This window comes from Crassostrea angulata, chromosome 6 (assembly GCF_025612915.1).
Source record: "Crassostrea angulata isolate pt1a10 chromosome 6, ASM2561291v2, whole genome shotgun sequence".
Taxonomy (NCBI): Eukaryota; Metazoa; Mollusca; class Bivalvia; order Ostreida; family Ostreidae; genus Magallana; species Magallana angulata.
Genome location: NC_069116.1, coordinates 18,430,029 through 18,450,990, shown reverse-complemented (window position 1 = coordinate 18,450,990; position 20,962 = coordinate 18,430,029). Strand labels below are relative to the sequence as shown.

General features: G+C 34.3%; 1 protein-coding gene across 22 annotated transcripts in view; it reads left to right on the top strand.

Moving 5' to 3' along the window:
* The first annotated feature begins 1,007 nt into the window (after positions 1-1,007).
* LOC128190891 (golgin subfamily B member 1-like) overlaps positions 1,008-20,962 on the top strand; it is a 49,684-nt gene continuing 29,729 nt past the window's right edge. For 13 of the 22 annotated variants that reach the window (XM_052863125.1, XM_052863118.1, XM_052863112.1 and 10 more), the window contains exons 1-10: positions 1,009-1,266; positions 8,853-9,002; positions 16,256-16,339; positions 17,343-17,432; positions 17,894-18,025; positions 18,995-19,068; positions 19,182-19,293; positions 19,617-19,736; positions 19,900-20,046; positions 20,415-20,498. In XM_052863125.1, the coding sequence (XP_052719085.1) occupies positions 1,132-1,266; positions 8,853-9,002; positions 16,256-16,339; positions 17,343-17,432; positions 17,894-18,025; positions 18,995-19,068; positions 19,182-19,293; positions 19,617-19,736; positions 19,900-20,046; positions 20,415-20,498 (1,128 nt within the window). In that variant the 5' untranslated portion in view covers positions 1,009-1,131. Of the gene's footprint in view, positions 1,267-8,852; positions 9,003-12,222; positions 12,508-13,228; positions 13,492-16,255; positions 16,340-17,342; positions 17,433-17,893; positions 18,026-18,994; positions 19,069-19,181; positions 19,294-19,616; positions 19,737-19,899; positions 20,047-20,414; positions 20,499-20,962 lie in introns of those variants that run through there. The other 9 variants (XM_052863121.1, XM_052863116.1, XM_052863117.1 and 6 more) reach the window with 7 other exon arrangements.

Below are 20,962 nucleotides of genomic sequence, written 5' to 3'. Positions count from 1 at the left end.
TTGTGTTTTTTACATATAAGGTAGGAAATGATATTACTAATCATATATAACAATTTAAGAAAAAAAGCTATTGTAGTATTTTTTTAAACTGCTTTGGTGTGCGGAAAATGACATTTTCCTATATATTCCTATAGTAAATGTACCTCTATTTTGAGATGGTCCATAAAAAGAACCAGACGGTAGATTTTCATGAACCTTCGCAAATAAACTAGAGTTGGTTTAAATAACATATGGTTAAAAAATAAAGAGTTTTGCTATTGTAGTTTTTCCGCAAAAAAACCCAAATCGGCCTCCTTAAGACATGCTTTAAATATATATTACGCTTCTTTTTAAAATCATTTTTTACTTTTTGAAATTTATCATTGTAAATGAAAACCTTTTAAAACAAGGAGCATACGTGGTTATTTTACAAATAACGTTATAATACAACACAATTTGATCAATAAACAGTCGGTTCATAAATTATATTTATGTTGAAATAATAATAATGATATAAAGATCGTGTTTAATTTTTTAATTCAAAACAGTAACGTTGGAAAGTCGATCCATTTTACACAACATATTTTTTTTACACGGACCTTTCCTTGTTAAATGTTTTGATACATAAAAAAAATAGCTTACTATAACTTGCTTTAGAAGAGATTTTTTTCTAGGAATAAAACAATCAGGACCGACACACCTCGAGTTGAATATATTTTGATCCGCTCATCCATTTGCTCAGCTTTCACTTTCGGCAAGTTTGGTCATGTTTCCCGCATTGTTTATAACAGATTTAATGGGATTAGCTACAAGTGCAAATTAAAACACGTACGTCATCAGAAATTACGTCGTTGTTGTAGTCTTTTTATCATTAATTATCGTGCAAAAATTAACAATTTAATTGGGTTTTAATTCGTTGACACATGTGCTTGTAACCTAAACAATAACAAAGAAAGTACACCCAAAACGGTTGGATGACTTTTGCATGTGACTTTCCCCGCATCCAATCACGCGTTGGCTTTAATAAGCTCATGGAAGAATGATAACGATTTCCGCTGGTGGCAGGGAAACTGACAGATTGTAGTCATACAAATGTCTTTGAAAAATGCTGTAGTGTAAACTTGTTTGATATTTTATGTGCTTTCTTCAAGAATGGCAGATTCGTTTTCGATTGAAGGGGCCCGCAGTGGTCAAATGCATTCTCTTCTCGGCGAGTTCAAAGGATTATACGAGGGACGTCTCAAACGATTAGATGAAACAGAGGGCTCCGGGGACGATACACTCAAGGTATGGGTCAGCTCACTGCTGGAATATTATAGTTACCTGTAGGATTTCTGCAGGTAACCGATCGGATACCTTTGGTACCGTGTAGTTTCCAAGAGAATGCGCTGTTCCTTGTTTTCATTTGTGCTTGTGTACTTATTGAGAAGGCACTATAACCATTGTTGTTCAAACATGTTGATGAGATGGATAGAGGGTTGCCTGTATATATTCATTTTTTCATTATTTCATGTTTTAAACAAATGAAATGTTTGATTTTCTGTAGGTGTTTACATTTTGTACACCAAGGCTTGGTCATATTTAAACCATAAGCAATGCTCTTAGACAGCAGTTCAGTGCTCCACCACCACCACCTCTCTACTCCATTCAAAAACATAAACACTGTAGTCGTTGATTTCTAAGAACTGATTAGTTTTATTTGCTCCAGAAAATGGAGAATGTTAATTTGAGCCATGAACAGAAATACATTTTACTTTTTTATATGTCTATATATTACCTTTAGAATATTTCATAAACATGTTTCGGTATAAAGCCTCGTCAGCCTGTTCACTGTGTAACTTTAATATTTTTGTTTAAATTGAAAGATAATTTATACAGAAAGGTTGGTCATTATTGCTTATGGATACAAACTTAAATCTGCAGATATTCAATACTAAGATTGTTTATTTCCCAGTAAATAAGAGATAAAGTGTTAGGATTTACAGCATCTGATACCATTAGTTTGATTAATAGTAAAGACATTTAAACCCTTTTGTGTGGTTATATTACACCAGACAAAGTAATTGCAAATGAGTTTGTTAATTGAATTTAAAATCTGTCACCATCTTGCTCATTAAATGTCTTTTATAAAACCTTTTAGCTCAGTCCTGTCTATGGGTATATGCACTCGCAGTTGGATAAGATAATAGAAAAGCACAAAGATTTCCTCTTTATTTGATAAATCTTTCTAAAGAAAGAAAACATTCATGGTTATGACAAACTATGTACACTGAAAAATATTAAACAAATTTCAAAAGTATTAAATGGATAGAATATATTATAGAAAATTCAAAAGTGTTTAATGGATTCATTTTTAAAATCCAATTTCAATCGGGTGCGTCTTTTAACCCCAAGGAACCCCAAGGAACCCCAAGGAAACCCCAAGGAACCCCAAGGAACCTCAAGGAACCTCAAGGATACCCCAAGGAACCCCAATGACAAAAATTAATAAATTTTAATACCCAAGGGGTCTTATTGGACTTCAAGGGTCACCTCTTAGTACCCCAAGGGTACCCGAAGGAACCCCAAGGAAACCCGTAAGAACCCCATGGAACCCAAATGATAAAGTTATTAACCAGTGATACCCCAGGGGTCTCATTCAAATCAAAGGCTCACCCCAAGGTACCCCAGTGATAGAAATTAATAACTATTTATACCCAAGGGGTCTCATTTGAATCCAAGGGTCACCTCGTAGTACCCCAAGGATACCCCAAGGAACCCCAAGTATACTCGTTAGAACCCCAAGTAACCCCAATAATAGAAATCAATAACTAGTGATACCCCAGGAGTCTCATTATACCCCTATACCCCCACAAATGAAGTTTAGGGGGGTATATTGGTTTCACCCTATCCGTCCGTCTATCCGTCTCTCTGTAGATGCAACTTTGTCCCCCCTATAGAATTTTTTACTACTGCATGGAACAGTCTGAAAATTTGTACATATGTTGATCACCATCTGAAGATGTGCACCTGTAATTTTTTTTAGGATCAGACAAGATTTAATGATTTTATGACAGTTTTCATTTTCCTCATTCTATTTTTTGTTCACTGATGTTGAAAAGTAAGGGAGGTAATCCTTACAGATTTTATTAATTAATTTATAGCATTAAAACACCCTAAAATATATTTATATAATTACATTCAAATGGAGGTTTTTTGTCTTTATGCGTTAACTAAATTTATCTTTTATAAGTATTCTATCAACTGACAATGCAGATTTTTTGTTTGTCAATGATAAATTCTTAGGAGCTGGCTGAATTCATTTGTCCCAAGGGGGCCATTATCTGAGCCATGGTTTAGATGGAGCATGTGTGTATGGAAAATTGATAATCTGTAAAATGGGCAGTGGCTTTGGGGCTAATTTAAAAGGAAATAAATAATATCATTATTAGAATAAAGAAGTGAACTATTTTTAGAAGTTGTTTAAATTTATTAGTCATGCAAGTTGATGAAGTGACCCTATAGGGAATTTAATTTAAATTAGATTTAAAATTACTGTCGTGATATGATTGTAGTGTTTCTGCAATTTTAAAATTGTTTGTAATAATAATTTTCTTTCTTACATATTTTTACATAGTATGGTAATTATGGTAATGTTTTGGGAGTTTATTAAATTTAACAAGCCTGTCAAAGAAAATCATATATAAAGTCCTATGGGATCAATTTTCTGATATGGAGTTCCATTGAACCATAGCAGAAAGTGAGGAAAATTTGAAACAACTAACTGCATCTGTTAAGACTCTTATTAGAAAGATATTCAAAGTTTTATCAACAGAAGAGCATTGCTTGGCTACCGGTATTTCCATTTACTGCAAAGGGTGGGATTATTGTCATTTTGTTGGTTTTTCATTAAAACAATTAAATAAAAAAAAATATCATCAGATACATTAATTTGTAAATATATTACTGTTATACATATGTATTTAAAGTGATAAGTACCCCAAAGAACCCAAATGAATCCCAAGTATACCAATGAAACCCCAAAGGATACCCTTGAGAACCCCATAGAGACCTCAATGGTGGAAAGTAAATTTGATGACCAAGGCCGGTCTCATTAAAAATCAACGGGTCACTCCTGATACCCCAAGGATACCCCAATTATAAAAATTGATAACTATTGATACCCCAGGATACTCATTGGAGTCCAAAGGTTAACTATTGGTACCCCAAGGATACCTGTAGGAACCCCAATTGCAAGGTACCCAATTGATAAAATTTAATAACCACCCCAATGGTTGTACTGTAAAACATATTACTAATTAATACCCAATTACTCAATGGAATATCATAAAAATATCTGGGCAACCCAAGGAACACTTGTGATACCCCAATACATACTGGTATGATAAAAATAATGTTTCTCCTGACTTAAAATATCTGTTCACTTTGGATGAATTTAACAATTAATGTTGTCAAATCGGTTGAAAATCATAATCGAGTACCGTTAATCGGCAGAATTTGTTGTCTCTTACCAACTGATGATCAGCCAATATTGAATCAGTAACAAATTATATAAATTCATGAAAATAGGGCACTAAATTTCATGTCACCACAAGGAAGTCTGCAATTCTTCCGGTGAACCATTCATATGAACACTTAATATGACAATGTTTCTTCGGTGAAATTTTCAAATGAAGTGGGGAAAGATATTGTTCAGTTACAAAGACCCAAACTTGTTTTACTATTGACATAGGGGGTGTTACCCTTATTGGAGTACTTTTGAGAAAAGACAAGAAGTGATCATGGAAGTGTGGAGTGGGGCTATCTCCCCTTCGTGGGTACAACACAATGGATTGATCCATTATGCGCGCAGAATGTTCACCTGAGAGGCACCAAAATACCTGTTAATTGCAGGTAGACACCCGTTGTATATTGGTGGTAGCTCTTGGACAGGGATTAAAGGGCCAACATAACCCTTTACATGTAAACACAATGGCTTCACCATCACTGTTGCAATATATTTACCTACACCTACATCTCCTTGTTTATTGGTAGACAACCCTTGTGAATTTTGGGTTTCTTCCCACTTTGCTATAATTCTGAAATTTTTATGGGTGACTGATTTTAGCTAAGTGGGAATGGTGCTCAGGTAAGGGTTTCAAAGAACAAAGGAAATTAATTACAGGTAAATTATAGTCTGTTCAATTATTGACCTTAAGCAAATTTTTAATAAAAAAAAAATCACAGGCAGTTTTTTGAGATTATGTTTAATATAAAGTTTAAAAAATTAATTAGATACTTGTAATAGAAGTAAATTTTCATAATTAAAAAGGGTTTGTTCTATCATGTCCCAGAATTTAGAAATATGACATCGTAAAGACAACCTTTTCCTGCCATTTTTGCATTTTTAGCATAAAACAGCTTGTTTTCAAGCAGTTTTTCTTTCAGAAAAAATAGAAAGCATGCTTGAACAAACAAAATATTTTAATCAGAGATGTATCTAGCCAAGGCTAATAAGTGACAAAAAAATTTTCCCTGTTCAAGCATGCCCTCTATATTTCCCATTCATAAAAAGATAAGAAAAATGTAAATTTTGGACTGATTTTGATTGAAATATAGAAATAGCGTCACTTCTGACATCATTTTCTGCCAGTGAGTGCAAAAAAAATCAAATAAATAGGTGAAAAATAAATTTTACATCAACTCTTCTAAAATATAACATAACATATTATTGTACCTGAAACACTTTAAAAAATTGCGAATAATGGGGGCCAAATTTAACTCATATCATATATATAGTTCTTTCGTACTTCAAATCACCATCTACCAGTTGAAGTGGGAAGATGGGAAGGTATCCCATTAAATGAAAGATTTTGTCCTCTCTGTTACAAAAAACGTATAGCCGATGAATTTCATTATATTTTAGAATGTGATGCAATATCACAAGTCTGAAACAAATTTATAGACAAACATTTTTCGGCTAGACCAAATGTGTTTTAAAGTATTACATATTAGGGTATCCTTGGGGTTGTATGGTGTATCAAGAGTTATAAATCTGTATGATTAGGATATCTTTTGGAGTTCCTTGGGATTTCTGTGGGGTTCCCTAGGGTTTATAGAGTTTTTTAGAGGCGTGTCTGGGATACCAATGAGTCCCAAGTGGTATCAAGAATTTTTAATTTGAATTATTAGGCTATATCCTTGGGGTTCCATTGGGTTCTATGGGGTATCAAGTTTTTTGAATCTGTATTATAAGGGTATCCTTTAAGTTCCTTGGGGTATCCATGGGGTTCCCTGGGATACCTAATGGTGTCTGGGATATCAAAAAGCCCCGAGGGTGTATCCAGATATATAAAATTGTGTTATTAGGGTATCCTTGGGGTTCATTTGGGTATCAAAAGCTATATTACTGGGTATCCTTGGAGTTCCTTGAGGTATCCATAGGGTGTGTCAGGGATAACAATGTAGTATCTGTATTATTACTATTAGAGTACTATTAGGGTATCCTTTAGGTTTCTTGGGGTACCCATGGGGTTTCCTGGGATACCTTGTGATTTGTCTAGGATATCAAAGAGACCCAAAAAGTATCAAGAGATATAGTGTATCCTTGGAGTTCCAAAGGATATCAAGAGTTATAAAATTTATATAACCAATACATGTATAAGAATATCCCTAAAGTTCCTTGGGGTATCCGTGGGTTTTGTCTGAGATACCAATGAGTCCCTACGGGTATCAAGAATTTAAATTTGTATTATTAAGTTATCCTTTAAGTTCCTTGAGGTATCCTTGGGGTTCTGTGGTGTATCAAGAGTTATGAATCTGTATTTTTAGGGTATTCTTGGAGTTCCTTGGGATATCCCTGGGGTTCCCTGGGATTCTTAGAGGTGTATCTGGAATACCAATGAGTCCCCAGGGTTATCCAGAGTTTTAGATTTGTATTGCAGCGTATTACGGTATCCTTGGGGTTCTATGGAGTATCAAGAGTTATGATTCTGTATTATCAGGGTATTCTTGGAGTTCCTTGGGATATCCCTGGGGTTCCCTGGGATTCCTAGAGGTGTATCTGGAATACCAATGAGTCCCCAGGGTTATCAAAAGTTTTACATTTGTATTACAATGTATTAGGGTATCCTTGGGGTTCTATGGAGTATTAAGAGTTATGATTCTGTATTATTAGGGTAGTTCCTTGGGATATCCATGGGGTTCCCTGGGATTCCTAGAGGTGTATCTGGAAAACTAATGAGTCCTCAGGGTTAATAAGAGTTTAAATTTGTATTATTAGGGTATCCTTGGGGTTCTATGGAGTATCAAGAGTTATGATTCTGTATTATTAGGGTATTCTTGGAGTTCTTTGGGATATCCCAGGGGTTCCCTGTGGTTCTTAGAGGTGTGTCTGGAATACCAGTGAGTCCCCAGGGTTATCCAGAGTTTTAGATTTGTATTGCAGCGTATTACGGTATCCTTGGGGTTCTATGGAGTATCAAGATTTATGATTCTGTATTATCAGGGTATTCTTGGAGTTCCTTGGGATATCCCTGGGGTTCCCTGGGATTCCTAGAGGTGTATCTGGAATACCAATGAGTCCCCAGGGTTATCAAAAGTTTTACATTTGTATTACAATGTATTAGGGTATCCTTGGGGTTCTATGGAGTATTAAGAGTTATGATTCTGTATTATTAGGGTAGTTCCTTGGGATATCCATGGGGTTCCCTGGGATTCCTAGAGGTGTATCTGGAATACTAATGAGTCCTCAGGGTTAATAAGAGTTTTAAATTTGTATTATTAGGGTATCCTTGGGGTTCTATGGAGTATCAAGAGTTATGATTCTGTATTATTAGGGTATTCTTGGAGTTCTTTGGGATATCCCAGGGGTTCCCTGTGGTTCTTAGAGGTGTGTCTGGAATACCAGTGAGTCCCCAGGGGTACCACGAGTTTAAAATTTGTATCATTAGGGTATCCTTGAGGTTCCTTGGGGTTCTATGGTGTATCAGGAGTTATAAATCTGTATTATTAGGTTATCTTTGGGGTTCCTTGGGGTATAATTGGGGTACCAAGGGTAAGGGGTGACCCTTGCACTCTAATGAGACCCCCTTGGGTATCAATAGTTATTCATTTCTGTTATTGGGGTATCCTTGGGGTTCCTTGGGGTTTCCTTGGGGTTCCTTGGGGTTCCTTGGGGTTAAAAGACGTGCCGATTTCAATCTAACTGTATAAAACCTGCTTGGAAATCAAAATAAATGACCCTCTTGTTGGCACATGAGATCTCCTTTCTGTATTGTCACATTTCAAATCAATAACTGTTATGCATTAGAAAGAAAAAAATCTTGCCCAGTTGAAACCTTTTTATTTATGACTTTAATGTGTGATGTCTGTGTCATAAAGTTTTTTCTTTATTTTGCCTCTGAATAGCAGTGAAGTGCTTTAAAAATGCTAGTAGATACAGGTGAACTCTTGTACATATGATATCTACTACTTGCCAACACGGGATTGTCCCAGCGATATAAAGGTTTTGACTTGTGTTTTATAAAACACAATGTATTTACCCAACAAAAGTTTTATTTGTTTTCTTGCTTTAGATGTTGATGATAAACTAAAAATAAAGCTGCAGATCTTCCTCATGCGGTTATTTAAAACTTTATTTTGCATTAGATGCTAACCTTCAAGAGATATTCATGAACTCTTTATAGCAAAGTATTCTTAAATGATAAGGTATCAAAATAAGGCGATCAAGTTTTATCATACTAATATGAAGATTTTATTTATAGATATTTACATATCGGGGGGGGGGGGGGGGGGGGGGGGGGGGTGTAATAAAATACAAGAAAAAAATGTTGAAAATTTTATTCATTCAATAATGCATATAATATTCAGCATACTCTATTTTTCTTCTCTAGACCCGGGTACGAATCCTACAGGCCTATGTGAATGATCTCAGTGAGCAGAATGACGTTCTGGTGTCCACACTGGAAGAGCTGGAGAAGGAAGCCAGGGAGAGGGTCAACCTGCTGGAAAAAGAACTCAAAAAGGCTTCATCATCCAGCAAGGTAGGTGCTTGTACCAATGAAATGGAGCCAAGGTCATGCATGCTAAATGCTTGTTTATCTAGTCCTGCCCTGCAATAACTTCTTTCATACTATGACATCAAGGGTGTTTTGTGCCCCCAAGAGTGAAACAATTGAGTTTTTGACCTGCAATATGAAAGATGTACATTTTATTGAAAGTTGCATATGAAGTTGCTACCCATGGTCTATTTCACATCAATGTAATATTGTCAGGAGACCTTATTTTCATGCAATGATGGTTTGCTACAGATTGATTTTCTTTCATAACATATTCATTGTTCTATTATGGTAGACTTACTGATGTAGGAATTTCTAGAATTGAATTGCTTATGTAATAAAGAGAAGTGAGTCCTCCTAAAGCAGTATCCAGTTCCAGGTGATTTTTTTTTGTTTAAAAGGAGGGATTTGTATTGGTACAGTCCATGTTCCTCAAATATATATACTCTGCATCTTTTCATAATGTTTTATAAAATTTTGCTAATGGAAAGTCACTACACATTGACATTTCAAAAACACTGTGCTTTGTTTATTTAATTGCAAAGTTCGAAAATTTCAGATACACTGACAACTTTCTTAAAAGATACTGGTACTCTCCCATGGAAAGGGGGATCCTGTGAATTTTGAAATCTTAAAAAATACATGGTGATTTTGTAATGTTATTTAACTCCCCTCGTTTGTGATTGTGTACAAACACAAATATATAAGCATCCACCATTACATTAATATCTGAATTAAGACCAACAATTTAATAATAAGTGATCTACAGAACTTCTTTTAAAAAAGCGGGAAAAACTCTCATAAGTTTGGTGATGCTAGCCTACTGAATAATTTTTTAAAAAACCTGATGGAGATATATGAACATACATTTACTTTGTAGTTTATTCACTTTAAAAACTTGTTGTTTACTTGCTAAATTATTTGACGTTTACTTTAAAGCAAGACTAACCGGCAAATGATTGTTAAATGCCCATTGACTTACATAGCATATCAAAGCAAATTTTATAAGCAATATAGCTATGATCAGTGTTCACACAAATATATATTATGTAATTTAAAGGAAATTTTATTTAAACAGGCTGTGTTGTAATGTTTGACTTCCAAGAATACCATAGTTTTGAATAAGAAACTTTAAATTGTCATGCTCTGTACAATGTAATATTTCGGAAATAAACCAGAATGAATAATGTTATTCAGATGGGTTTGTCTTGGTTTCTACATTGGTATTGAGGTTAAGCAAGCTTACTGTAGTCTAATCTCTAAGTTATTTTACAACTGGATGGACAAAAATAATGATTATGAATTATTATTGATGATATTTGATCCATGAGGATTTTGGTTGGAATTTCTAAGTAAGCAGTGAATTGTATACTGATAATAATGTAATGAATACTAGTAACTCAATACATTCATTAATTTAAAAAAGTATTAAAAAAGCATTATCTATGTAACAAAGCTCACTACAGTTCAAACTTCAAGTACGGTCTGTTTGCAAGAAAAATTGTAATTATACAGCATATTGCATACTACGTCACATTTTGTAATGTCTTTTACTCAAATCATCTTTATTTGGAAGGGTAGGATTCAAAGTAAAGGTCCTTAGTTATGTTGTCTGCACATAACAGCCAGCAATTAAGTCTATGATAGTGATGTTGATGACCATGTAATAGAAGAGGAGGAATGAGCTACACTAGGCTTGAACTCGGGATCCTTCAGTTTAAAAAACAACATTCTACCGACTGAGCTAAAGGGTTAAACCAATAGATAGTGCTCGTAGGAGCGTAGCAGTATTGAGCCTAGTATGATATACCTAATACACACACTTTTATAACTAGTACTTAGTTTCGTTCATAATTGAGTTAAATTGTTATTGTTCTGGTGGGTTCTCTAAAGTTTGGTATGGCCATGTTCTGGACTGATGTTTCTTTCATGTTCTTCATGGTGATGAAGCTTTGCTTTGCTTACTTGTGTTGGTGACAGCCTAGATTGTTCACAGTGAGAATGCAACTTGTTCTGATGGTTGTTTAATCTATTCTACATAGCAGATTTATCTACTTATTTATCTACTTATACTATTGGCTGCTCTGTATTGTTCATGATTTAGGCCTGCATTGATGGCTGCTCAATTTGTTCACAATAGAGATGTTGTTTTCTTGTTATGATGACACAACAGCTTGTATTATGATGAATGGAGATATAACTTAGAAGTCCTGATAACTACTTAGTGGCCATTTTCTATAGGTCATGATAAATTTAATATGCATGTAGAGTAGCAGTTAAGGGACAATTTCACAGTTTTGAATATTAATTTCCTAGAGGACCTAAAATACAGTCAAAATAGTAGTACAATCTTAACAAGAGTTGCCTCTCTTGAAAGTATATTAGTTAAAGTTTGAGGAATAAGGTCCTATAGTTTGTGTAACTGTCTTCCTGAAATACCCTGTGATCTTAAGAATTATGTGGGCTGACAATGTTTGCTCACTAGTTTACTTACGTTGTAAATCTCAAATTTTGTCTCAGCATGAATTTGTCAGTTATAAAAATAGATAAGGGAAGAAAGGTTAAACAAAAACAACAGGGAATAAAGGTGAAATAAAAACAACATTAAGAAACGATGTGTATTAAGTTGTTTTTAGAACATGGTGAAAAAAGGGAAGAAAAGCCCTAGAGCAACAACAGAATGCAATGATAAAACAATTAAGAAAAGGGGAATTTAAATCTTACAATAAGGTAATTAGTCTTGTGTCACCCCTGTAGTTTTTGACCGTGAGTTTAAAAGGCAGGAGAGTTATGGTTATTGTTTGTGGCCCCACATTGTTCTATGACTTAAAGGTAAACTCCAGCGCTCAACGACAGCGGGTATTGTGAGGGTGGCATGTAACAGCATGTCAGACTGTGCGCGTACAGACTTCCCGCCCGAGTGAAAACACAGAGATAACATTTTTACAAACAAATCATATTCATTCATGCAGCTCCTATGAAGCTCAAATCTTAACTGTCAGTTTAATGCCATTTAATTAATGAAACCATTTTACTATTCAAGTCATCAGAGTTTGCTGAACAGTTTTGCTTTGGTGTCTTTTGTGGGGTACATTTTGAATGTAAACCCCAGTGAACCTTGGGATTATTGCAGACATTAAGCTGTTCAAATATTGTTCTTTTGTTGTTGTGTGAGTGAAAAGAGGATTTAACTTGCGATATTAATATATGCATGTTATATGGCTAAATTGAACTCCTGAAATTGAACTGGCAGATAAATTCCTTGAAATATTCGGTGTGGAGTGTTTTCGGTGAAAGATAGTGTGAAATGTTTTCAAGTGTTATGTGAGGATTTATCTAGTTGTTGTGAGGATACATAGTATCCTATCCACCCAGCATGGATAGGGGAGGTGGATACAGCTATCCTGGTCGCTCCAGGAGCCCAGTATCCAATAAGAAAGTGACGTGGAGGGAACCAGTTGATCAGACGCAGCATGGTCAGCAAGCAGCTGTAAGCATCCCTTGTCTCATATTCAATGCTGTTTATTTCTTCATGCTTATATACATATTTATCATTCAGTTTCTTAAAGCAATGTTTGGTCGAGAATGTTGTAAGTGATCCTCAGCTGTTGAGACATGCATGTTATTCATATAAAAAAGGGGGTAAGTTGGAATACATTGATGCTAATGCAACAAGTAGTCAGTAGATATTGGTATATAAAATACTGTTTTGATTACAGTAAATTGCAGAAAGACAATGTATATTTGGATTTTGAATTTTGCAGACTGAATATGGACAAAATTAAACTTTCTTAGTCCTTACAATGAAAAACTTTTCTTTTTGTTTTATATATCTAGATACAGGTACATATGTGAACAAATTAATTACAAATCTGTTTCATGAAAGTAAATGGGAAATCTCATTTTTATGCACAACAATTTCAGCTAATCAACTTGCTTTTTGATAAGACAGTTAATGCCCTGTGCTTAATTATGCAATTGTATTGTTCGTTACTGCTGTACATGACCCTCGTAATGTTTACATTTATATTCATTAATATATCACAAAGATCTTGTAATGCTACAAAAAGTGTCAAAAGCTGGGCTGTCTTTGTAAAGCTCTGAATGAATTGGATGAGCAAAATAGAGTCCGCCCAGCAGAAAGATTCAAGGTAGATTGATTGAAGTTCTTATCCAAGGTTAAAATCCACCGTCTAAGTTCCAAAGTTTTTGCTGGCCAAACGCATAAATTACAGGACCATGATAGATAATGGAGTGGAACCCCTCAAGTTCTCACGCCTGTAAAAATGGATTAATTGATTATGATACATAAATGATTGAATTGTAAATACAGCAGTTGTGTTGCAAAGATCAATTGTGGTTTAAGAAAATTGGAAGAATAGTAGTGGTTGTGATGTGCTAATTCTGTTGGATCAGTTTTGTATTTCTGTTTAATCTGGGAACTTCAGCCATGTCCAAAAAGAGTCCACTAAAAGTAAGATTTTAACAACTCTAAATTCTAGAGTATTTTTTGTAATTCTTCAATCATTGTTGTAGAATTCAGATGAACAAAAGGTTCACAAATAAGCTTTAAAAGACCTATTTATGCCTTGTTGTATAAAAAATATTGCATACCCGTGTAACAGGGTGCATTGCAAACGAAATTTAAGCTGAGTCTAACGACATTAGTTTCCAGATCCAGGCAAACACAATCGCCTTTATTTGGATACATTTTTGTTCGATAAAGGTCTGATATTATTGAATGAGCTATTTGATCGAGGTCTAGGTGCTTTGATATAAAGAAACATTTAAACATTTGTAAAAGGAATTTGATTTTATTTTGATATTGGGGCCTCTTATGTTCATTATCTGATGTGTGTGGTTTCTAGCGTGCTGGATAAAGCGATTGTGACATGGTGGTTTGAGTTTAGTTTAAGACTGAGAGACCAACAAGGTTCTCGCTACTACCATTGAATGCCAAAACAAGACACACAATTTACTCCAAGACAAAACAGCCTGTAAATTTCAATTCTATGAAGATTTTAGTTTTGGCAGGGTTGTAAATGTTGGCAATTTTAAGCCAACAAGTATTCAGTTATTTTCAAAATTATGGTAAGATTTTGGCAATTTTGTTGATTTTATACTGATCACATTGATAGAAACATTACCAACCTTATCCTTCATCCTCCCCTAAAATTAAAAAGAAAGGATCAAATGCATTTCAAGCTACAGAGAATAGATAAAGAAAATGGAATTTGATGTAAAAAGAAATGTTTGCTCTCCCAGAGGTATCCTATGGTGTATGTCTACATAAGCAGTAATGTCTTGGTCAGCTAGGATGCCATAGAAATTTGATTGATCGAAGAAAACTTTCATGTTCACTATTATTTGGATAAAGTGGTGTGTTCCTCGCATGTTGAGGTGTTTATTTGATATGAAGTCCTTTCTAAACAGTCTTATCACTCTTGGGTCACTAGCTAAATGATTGGATTCAATCTGTGTGTATAAATGGTTTATCAAGGTGAAATCCTGCTTGATCACTTTTTTTTCTATCTTTGACAGGTTGATTTGAGTCTTGTGTGTATCTAGGGGAAATATGACTTTTTTTTAGTGGCTTATTTTTTTTTTATATGTGCTTTCTGATTGCAAACTTGTTGAAACTTTTAAATATACTTTTGTAAAGCATATATAGTCTCACTCTGCAATCATAGATTTGTGGACAGTCACAAAAAAGTAAGACAATTTACTACAGGTAATTTGATGATTTCATCAATATTTGTTGAACACATTTTTTTTGTGGATTTCATTGTAAATTCAATCCACAGAATCAGTTTTCATTAAATTATGAAAATTTATGTCATATTATGTTAAAAGAAAAAATGTCCACAATTTATAACATATCCTCAAAACTGTGAATTTTACAAGATCCATGAGAACTGATGTCTTCGATCAGGTCACTAAGGTTGGAATAAAGTAAATACATGTAATCTGAATCAAATATCAAATTCCATAAGTTACACAACATAATTCCAGAGATCATTCTTTGATATCTCAATAAGACCTGGCACTGGTATTACTCTCTCTCAAGGATTTTAGATGATACCAAGTCAAAGGATTTGTATTTACGGTATAAAATAGTGATTACTCAGCATAAAAGAGTATTGCTGAATTGATTATGTCAACGGTTTTGTCCAGCATTGCCTTTAATTGCAATTGGTGTTGTATTTAAATAGGAATTAGGTTTCCTGTTTTTAAGTCCATTGTGTGATTTTCATTTTCTTTGTTTCCAGTCTTTTATAGTTAATTTAAAGATATTAAAAATGTTGGACTTCATTTTGCTTTAGATGTTTAGAGTACGGCCGGTAAACCGCTAAATTTTTGTTTCATTAAGTAAGCCTATAAAGCTGGGCTAGGAAATATGTCTGAGCTAGTTCCAACCTTCATGAAGAAGCCAATGAGTCTATATACCTATAGAACTTTGTGTATGTTAAATCTCACAACATATTTTCATTAAATACTCTGTTGAATGATCAAAAACCGCTATATGGAGAGAGGATTATAAATGAACGGGAGTGTGTCTGCAGTCCTTTAATGAGTTATTAATTTCTGTCTATTGACGGGCAAGATTAGGTCAAGTTAAGACTTGTAGGTAGTGCTATTTAAATGTGTAGGGTTACTATCCTGAAATATTATCTTACTACATGTCACTGAACATTAATATTAAAGATTCAAAGTCCCAAGTGTACCAAAGTTGTAATATTCTACCAGCTAGTATATTATCAAATGAAATTCAATTTCAACTAGGGCAATTAGAATCAATTCATATTAGAAAAAAAGTATTGGATGAGTTGAAGGCTACATCCACTATAAGAGCTCCTTTGGGACCATACATAGCAAAATTGTAGTTTTAATAGTATTGATTATCATACATATATGAAATAGGTTTCAGCATAACAGTTTTCTTTGTATGGTTTCAATAAACACCATTTGTTTTGGTTAAAGTTTTGTGCATATGATGAAGAAGATGGTTTTATCTTAGTACCAAATATATAAATATAAATTCACCTCCATCCTCTACTGAAAAAAGCAGCAGAAATACAGTTTATAGAGAATAAGTTACACAAAACCCCCTTGCTATGAATTATGAAAGACTATTGAAATAAGACTAGAGTGTCATGATTTTCAGAATATTACACACCAGTCCTGACGCAAACTCCTGTTCTTAGGAAAAATAGTTATGTGAGATTTTTCCATTACAGGACCACGTCTCCAAGACCAGGGAGCTGGAGCGAGAACTCAGGGCGCTGACGATAGAGAAGACACGGGCCGAAAATCTGCTGGAGGTGCGTCACTGTTTACACCCCTCTCATTCAAATTCCTGTCACACAAAGCAATACTCTTGTCTAATCTGTATTTAATTTTTTTTTCATTCCATGATGCATACTGCAGGTGTATTACCTAGCTACATCTTAATCTACCTGTCTCATATAAACTTAAACTTTGAAAAATGTCGTTCTCTATGGTGAAAAGTTTTCGATGTATACCTTGTCTGTCTTGCAATCGTTGAAATTTGTAAGAAAGAAAAATGAAATTAATGCAATATGTACACTTGTTTAATGTAAAAAAGAAATAGGAAGAAGACCTCATCAGATATCATATTAACTTATTTTAACATTATACATTACTGTATATTAAGTTTTTTCTGCGTGTATCAAATTTCTGCCTTGTTTGCAATGATTTCCAACTCGCAGAAAATAAATTAGCATAACTTTAATACGAAGATTTGGTCTTGTAATAGAGTTATTGTAATAGAGTTATATCTCTGCTTATAAAACAAATAGGTATGTAAATGTAATGTGAACTGTGTTCAGCTGACAGGTATTTAAGGCTTTATTGTTTATTGAATAATCCATCGAATTAAATTGGTCACATTCCTTGCGTAAACTGATGTCTCATTATGTATGAGCTACTATTATATGTAACGGTACATGATCTTCTGATCTTTGTTATTGTATCTCTAAAAATAATTATTGGGAATTATTTTATATTACGGAAATCGTGTTAATTGTTTAAGAGTTAAATTTTAGATGTTTTTTCCCTCAACTACCTCACAGGTTAAAATCATCGTGCATGACTTATTTTTCACTTTGACTTTGTGAAATAGTGAAAATTTGATTCGCATAAATTCTATATACTGTTCTAGGTTCTAATCTATGGAAAAAAAACATGACACAGAAAAAACCTGATATACAATAGTCGCGCAGCAGTAAGAGTTGTGTGTACACTTTATATCATATACCTTAAGATTCCATGGTTGTACAATATTATGCCAAATGCTGCTTACAGAAAAATACAGCCGATTACTCAGTACGATTGTCCTCTCTACAGCAGTTCTCCTCCTCATACCAAAGATCAGAACAGACTGTTCATAACAGGGTATTCATTGTGGCATGGCTACCAAAACGCATGAATAGAAAACTTGTGTTTGCTTCATTAAATGGGCACTTGCAAAATGTCGAAAAATAATGATATGTGGACAAAAATCTTTTAAGCATGCTTTTTTCTGCACAACTTAATTTAATTTGCAAGTCAGATGGAAAAGTTCCAAAGTTTGACAATAAAAAATTGTGACTTGCAGTGAATGTGGTGAATATGGATGCTATCAATGAGAGAAATACTGGAGAGAGAGAGAGAGAGAGAGAGAGAGAGAGAGAGAGAGAGAGAGAGAGAGAGAGAGAGAGAGAGAGGAGAGAGAGAGAGATGGACAGAGCATGCTACAACATCACTCGATCATGATGCTGACACAGAAAAAGATATTTTCAACCACCAGAAAATTATAAACTAGTATGTACATGTACCTAAGTTTGATTTTATTGTTAATGTTTTCTGTTTGTTAGGATTTACAACAGAGGGTCCATCGCCAAGAAGAAAGTAATGCAAGAATAAGGGAGGACAACTCTAATCTGAACCACGATGTGGATCAACTTCTTTCAGTCATCAGAACTGCCAGGAACACTGGGAAATGGGAGGTAGGTGACAAGAACCAGGATAATTATCATCTATCCAGGCATAACATGGGTCTTAGTTTTAAGATTTTATGGTTCTAAAGTGTATTTTGACAGTTGTCTGGGAAGAGAAAAGCTGTGATCTGAGAAATAGATTTCTGTGTTTGTTTTTGGTGTGAGTTTGCTGTCTGCTGCTGTTATATACCTGTGTCATGGCTCTTTGCTGTAGATTGATTAGTCATTGCTTTGTAAATATGGAATCTTTAGATAATGATCTGATACTACTATAATGGCCCTGTCCTTTGTGTTTCTGACAACTTAACCCTCCTTTCAGTCACCCTGAGTGTCTTATCAGACTGTGGACTGTATAGAGACAGGGGCCAGGGTTTTAACTATAATACTGTCAGCAATAAATCCATAATGTTCACAATGGTCGAAGTGTGTCACCCTCCAACCTCTCAAGATGATATCTAGAGTTTGGACATCCGGACTCGTGTACATTTCTGCTCTTTGATACCCCTCACAACCAATGATTTCATTGGATACAGAGCTGTCACATGACCCACCATTGTTACAGTTTTCAAACCCTTCAAGATGCAATCATTGAAAAAAGCTGAAGGTGGCACAAGACTGCTTTGTGTAAGCCATCAAAACCCTTCAAGATTGGATCGCAGTCGCAGGCTTCTCCCAACAAAGTTGTAGAACCGCTAATTAATTAGCTTTGTTTAACCTATCATGACGCTAATACAGACAATATTTATATCCATTCTCCTATTGAAACATTCTTTAAGCACATTAACATAACAGTAGATTGCAGATTGAATATTGCATGCTTTGCTCAAAATCAAGAAATTGTATTACATTCGGAAATGTTTTTTGAAAGAAGAAAATGACAACAGCAAATGTCAGGAAATTACTCTTAGCATTTGATTGTTTATTACCAGGAACTATGATGTAATTAAAATATTAACCTTTGACATTGTCATGTTTCAGATTGAAAATGTTCGTTTTCGTGAACTTTCGAAGGAGCAAGTGTTTGGTGTCATGAAGGAACCTCTAATGAGGATGTAAGTTTTAAGCATGCCCAAAAATATCCTAGATTATGAACTGCATTTTATGATATGATATTATGTATTGTAGCATGATTAACTGAATTATGATTTTGTTGTTGCTTTGACAGAGGAGGTGATGAAGCATTAGAAGAACAGCTCAGGAACCTTAAAGACCAGTTACGCAGAAAGGAAGAACAACTAGAGCAGCAAAGCAGGGAGATGTCCTCACTGCGGGTAAAGGTAAACACTCTAACCTTTATTTCACCGATATTAACGGAAGCAATTAAACCTTGCAAATTATAAGGGAAGATGTGGTAAAAACTTATGCATTCAAATTCTGTATCCATGAATACTGGTAGTTTTAATGAGCTGCTTAGTCAGGAAATTAAAAGAAGCAAAAAGTTGTATTTAAGCAATTTTAATTCCTTATTGATTGAAAGGAGTATGTTCTTCAAATTTTGAAGCTGATTTCTATGCACTTTTTAAAAGGGTGAATTTGCTTCATCCATATGACTCTTACATAAAAATGTGTGTAATTTTGTATATTATTTTTGTTCCAACAGAGGAGAGCAGAGGACCCCGATTCCTCCAATTCTAGTCAGTCAGATAAAGATTACACTGTCATGCAACTGAAGACCGACCTCCGACGAGCTGAGCAGAGGGTGGAGGATCTACAGTTAGAGGTGGGGATCTTTTAAAGACAATTTTATATAGAACATGTAGTGTGCATGATCTTAGTTAATTGTGTCAAAATGCATAATTTGTTTGCTCTCCTATGTAAGTAAAAGCAGGTATGAAGCTGTTGTATTCGAAAATATAACCAGCATAATTTTTTTCTGTATTCAGGTTTCAAATCGTGATAGAAAAATGAGTTCCCTTCAGTCCCAGCTACATGATCTACACAAGGAGATTTCCCGGCGCGATTCTGAAATCACTACTCACCAACAAACAATCAAAATGATGCAGGAAAAACAGCGCTACCTGTCAGGGGAGGTAAGCCAACACTTTTCGATATTACTTAAAAATCTCTTGCAGATAAAAATGGTGCATACCAAAAAAATCACGTAAAAAGATGAAATCAAATTATTGCACCTGGATAAAATCATTATCACAACATATGATGGTATACATAATCATGTATAGATATTTACAACATATACATACCAATATATATCATTATGTGAGATCTTGAGTTAAATTTTCTAAGAAACAAATGCATTTTATATTAGATGCTGGATAATTTAAAGAAACTGGCGATAGGGGAGGGGGTGCCTTGAAATACTTACGTGATGTAGAAATTGAAGCTACTAGAGACTCTTCCTTAACAGCAGTGCAAATACTAAGAGCACTTTTTCTTTCAGAGTGGAAAAGCTGAAGACACCATTCGCCAGCTGAGAAACGAGCTCTCGATGTCCAAAGAAAAGTTTTCACAGGTGTCACATGATGTAAGTATTGTTTAAAGAAAATATGAGAGGGAAAGGGAAATTAAAAGAATAATGATCATTTAAATCTCTGAAAAATGAATTGTTTTACATTTTTAAGGTCAGTTATACCACACCTGTGTATTTTGTTTTTTCATTTGCCAACTGATATTAGGTGGGTCTTGAAGATCGAGTAAGTTGGCTTTGCTTTAGTATGCTTTGAATTTCCCAAATTTCCATTGCGATAAATACCCTAAGTATCACCTTTGATTTAATATTATATTCTCAGATCCATTTACATGTATTTATTAAATATGAATTTTATGCATGTGATAGTACATGTTTTATCAATTATAGAATATAGAATACCATTATGTAGTTGTGATTCCAAAATATAAAATATTCAAAGGTACAGTATAAGTTAAATTTATAACAGGCTCAAAAATTGGTCCAAATGTGTGCGTGTGTGACAATAGGATCTAAATGTA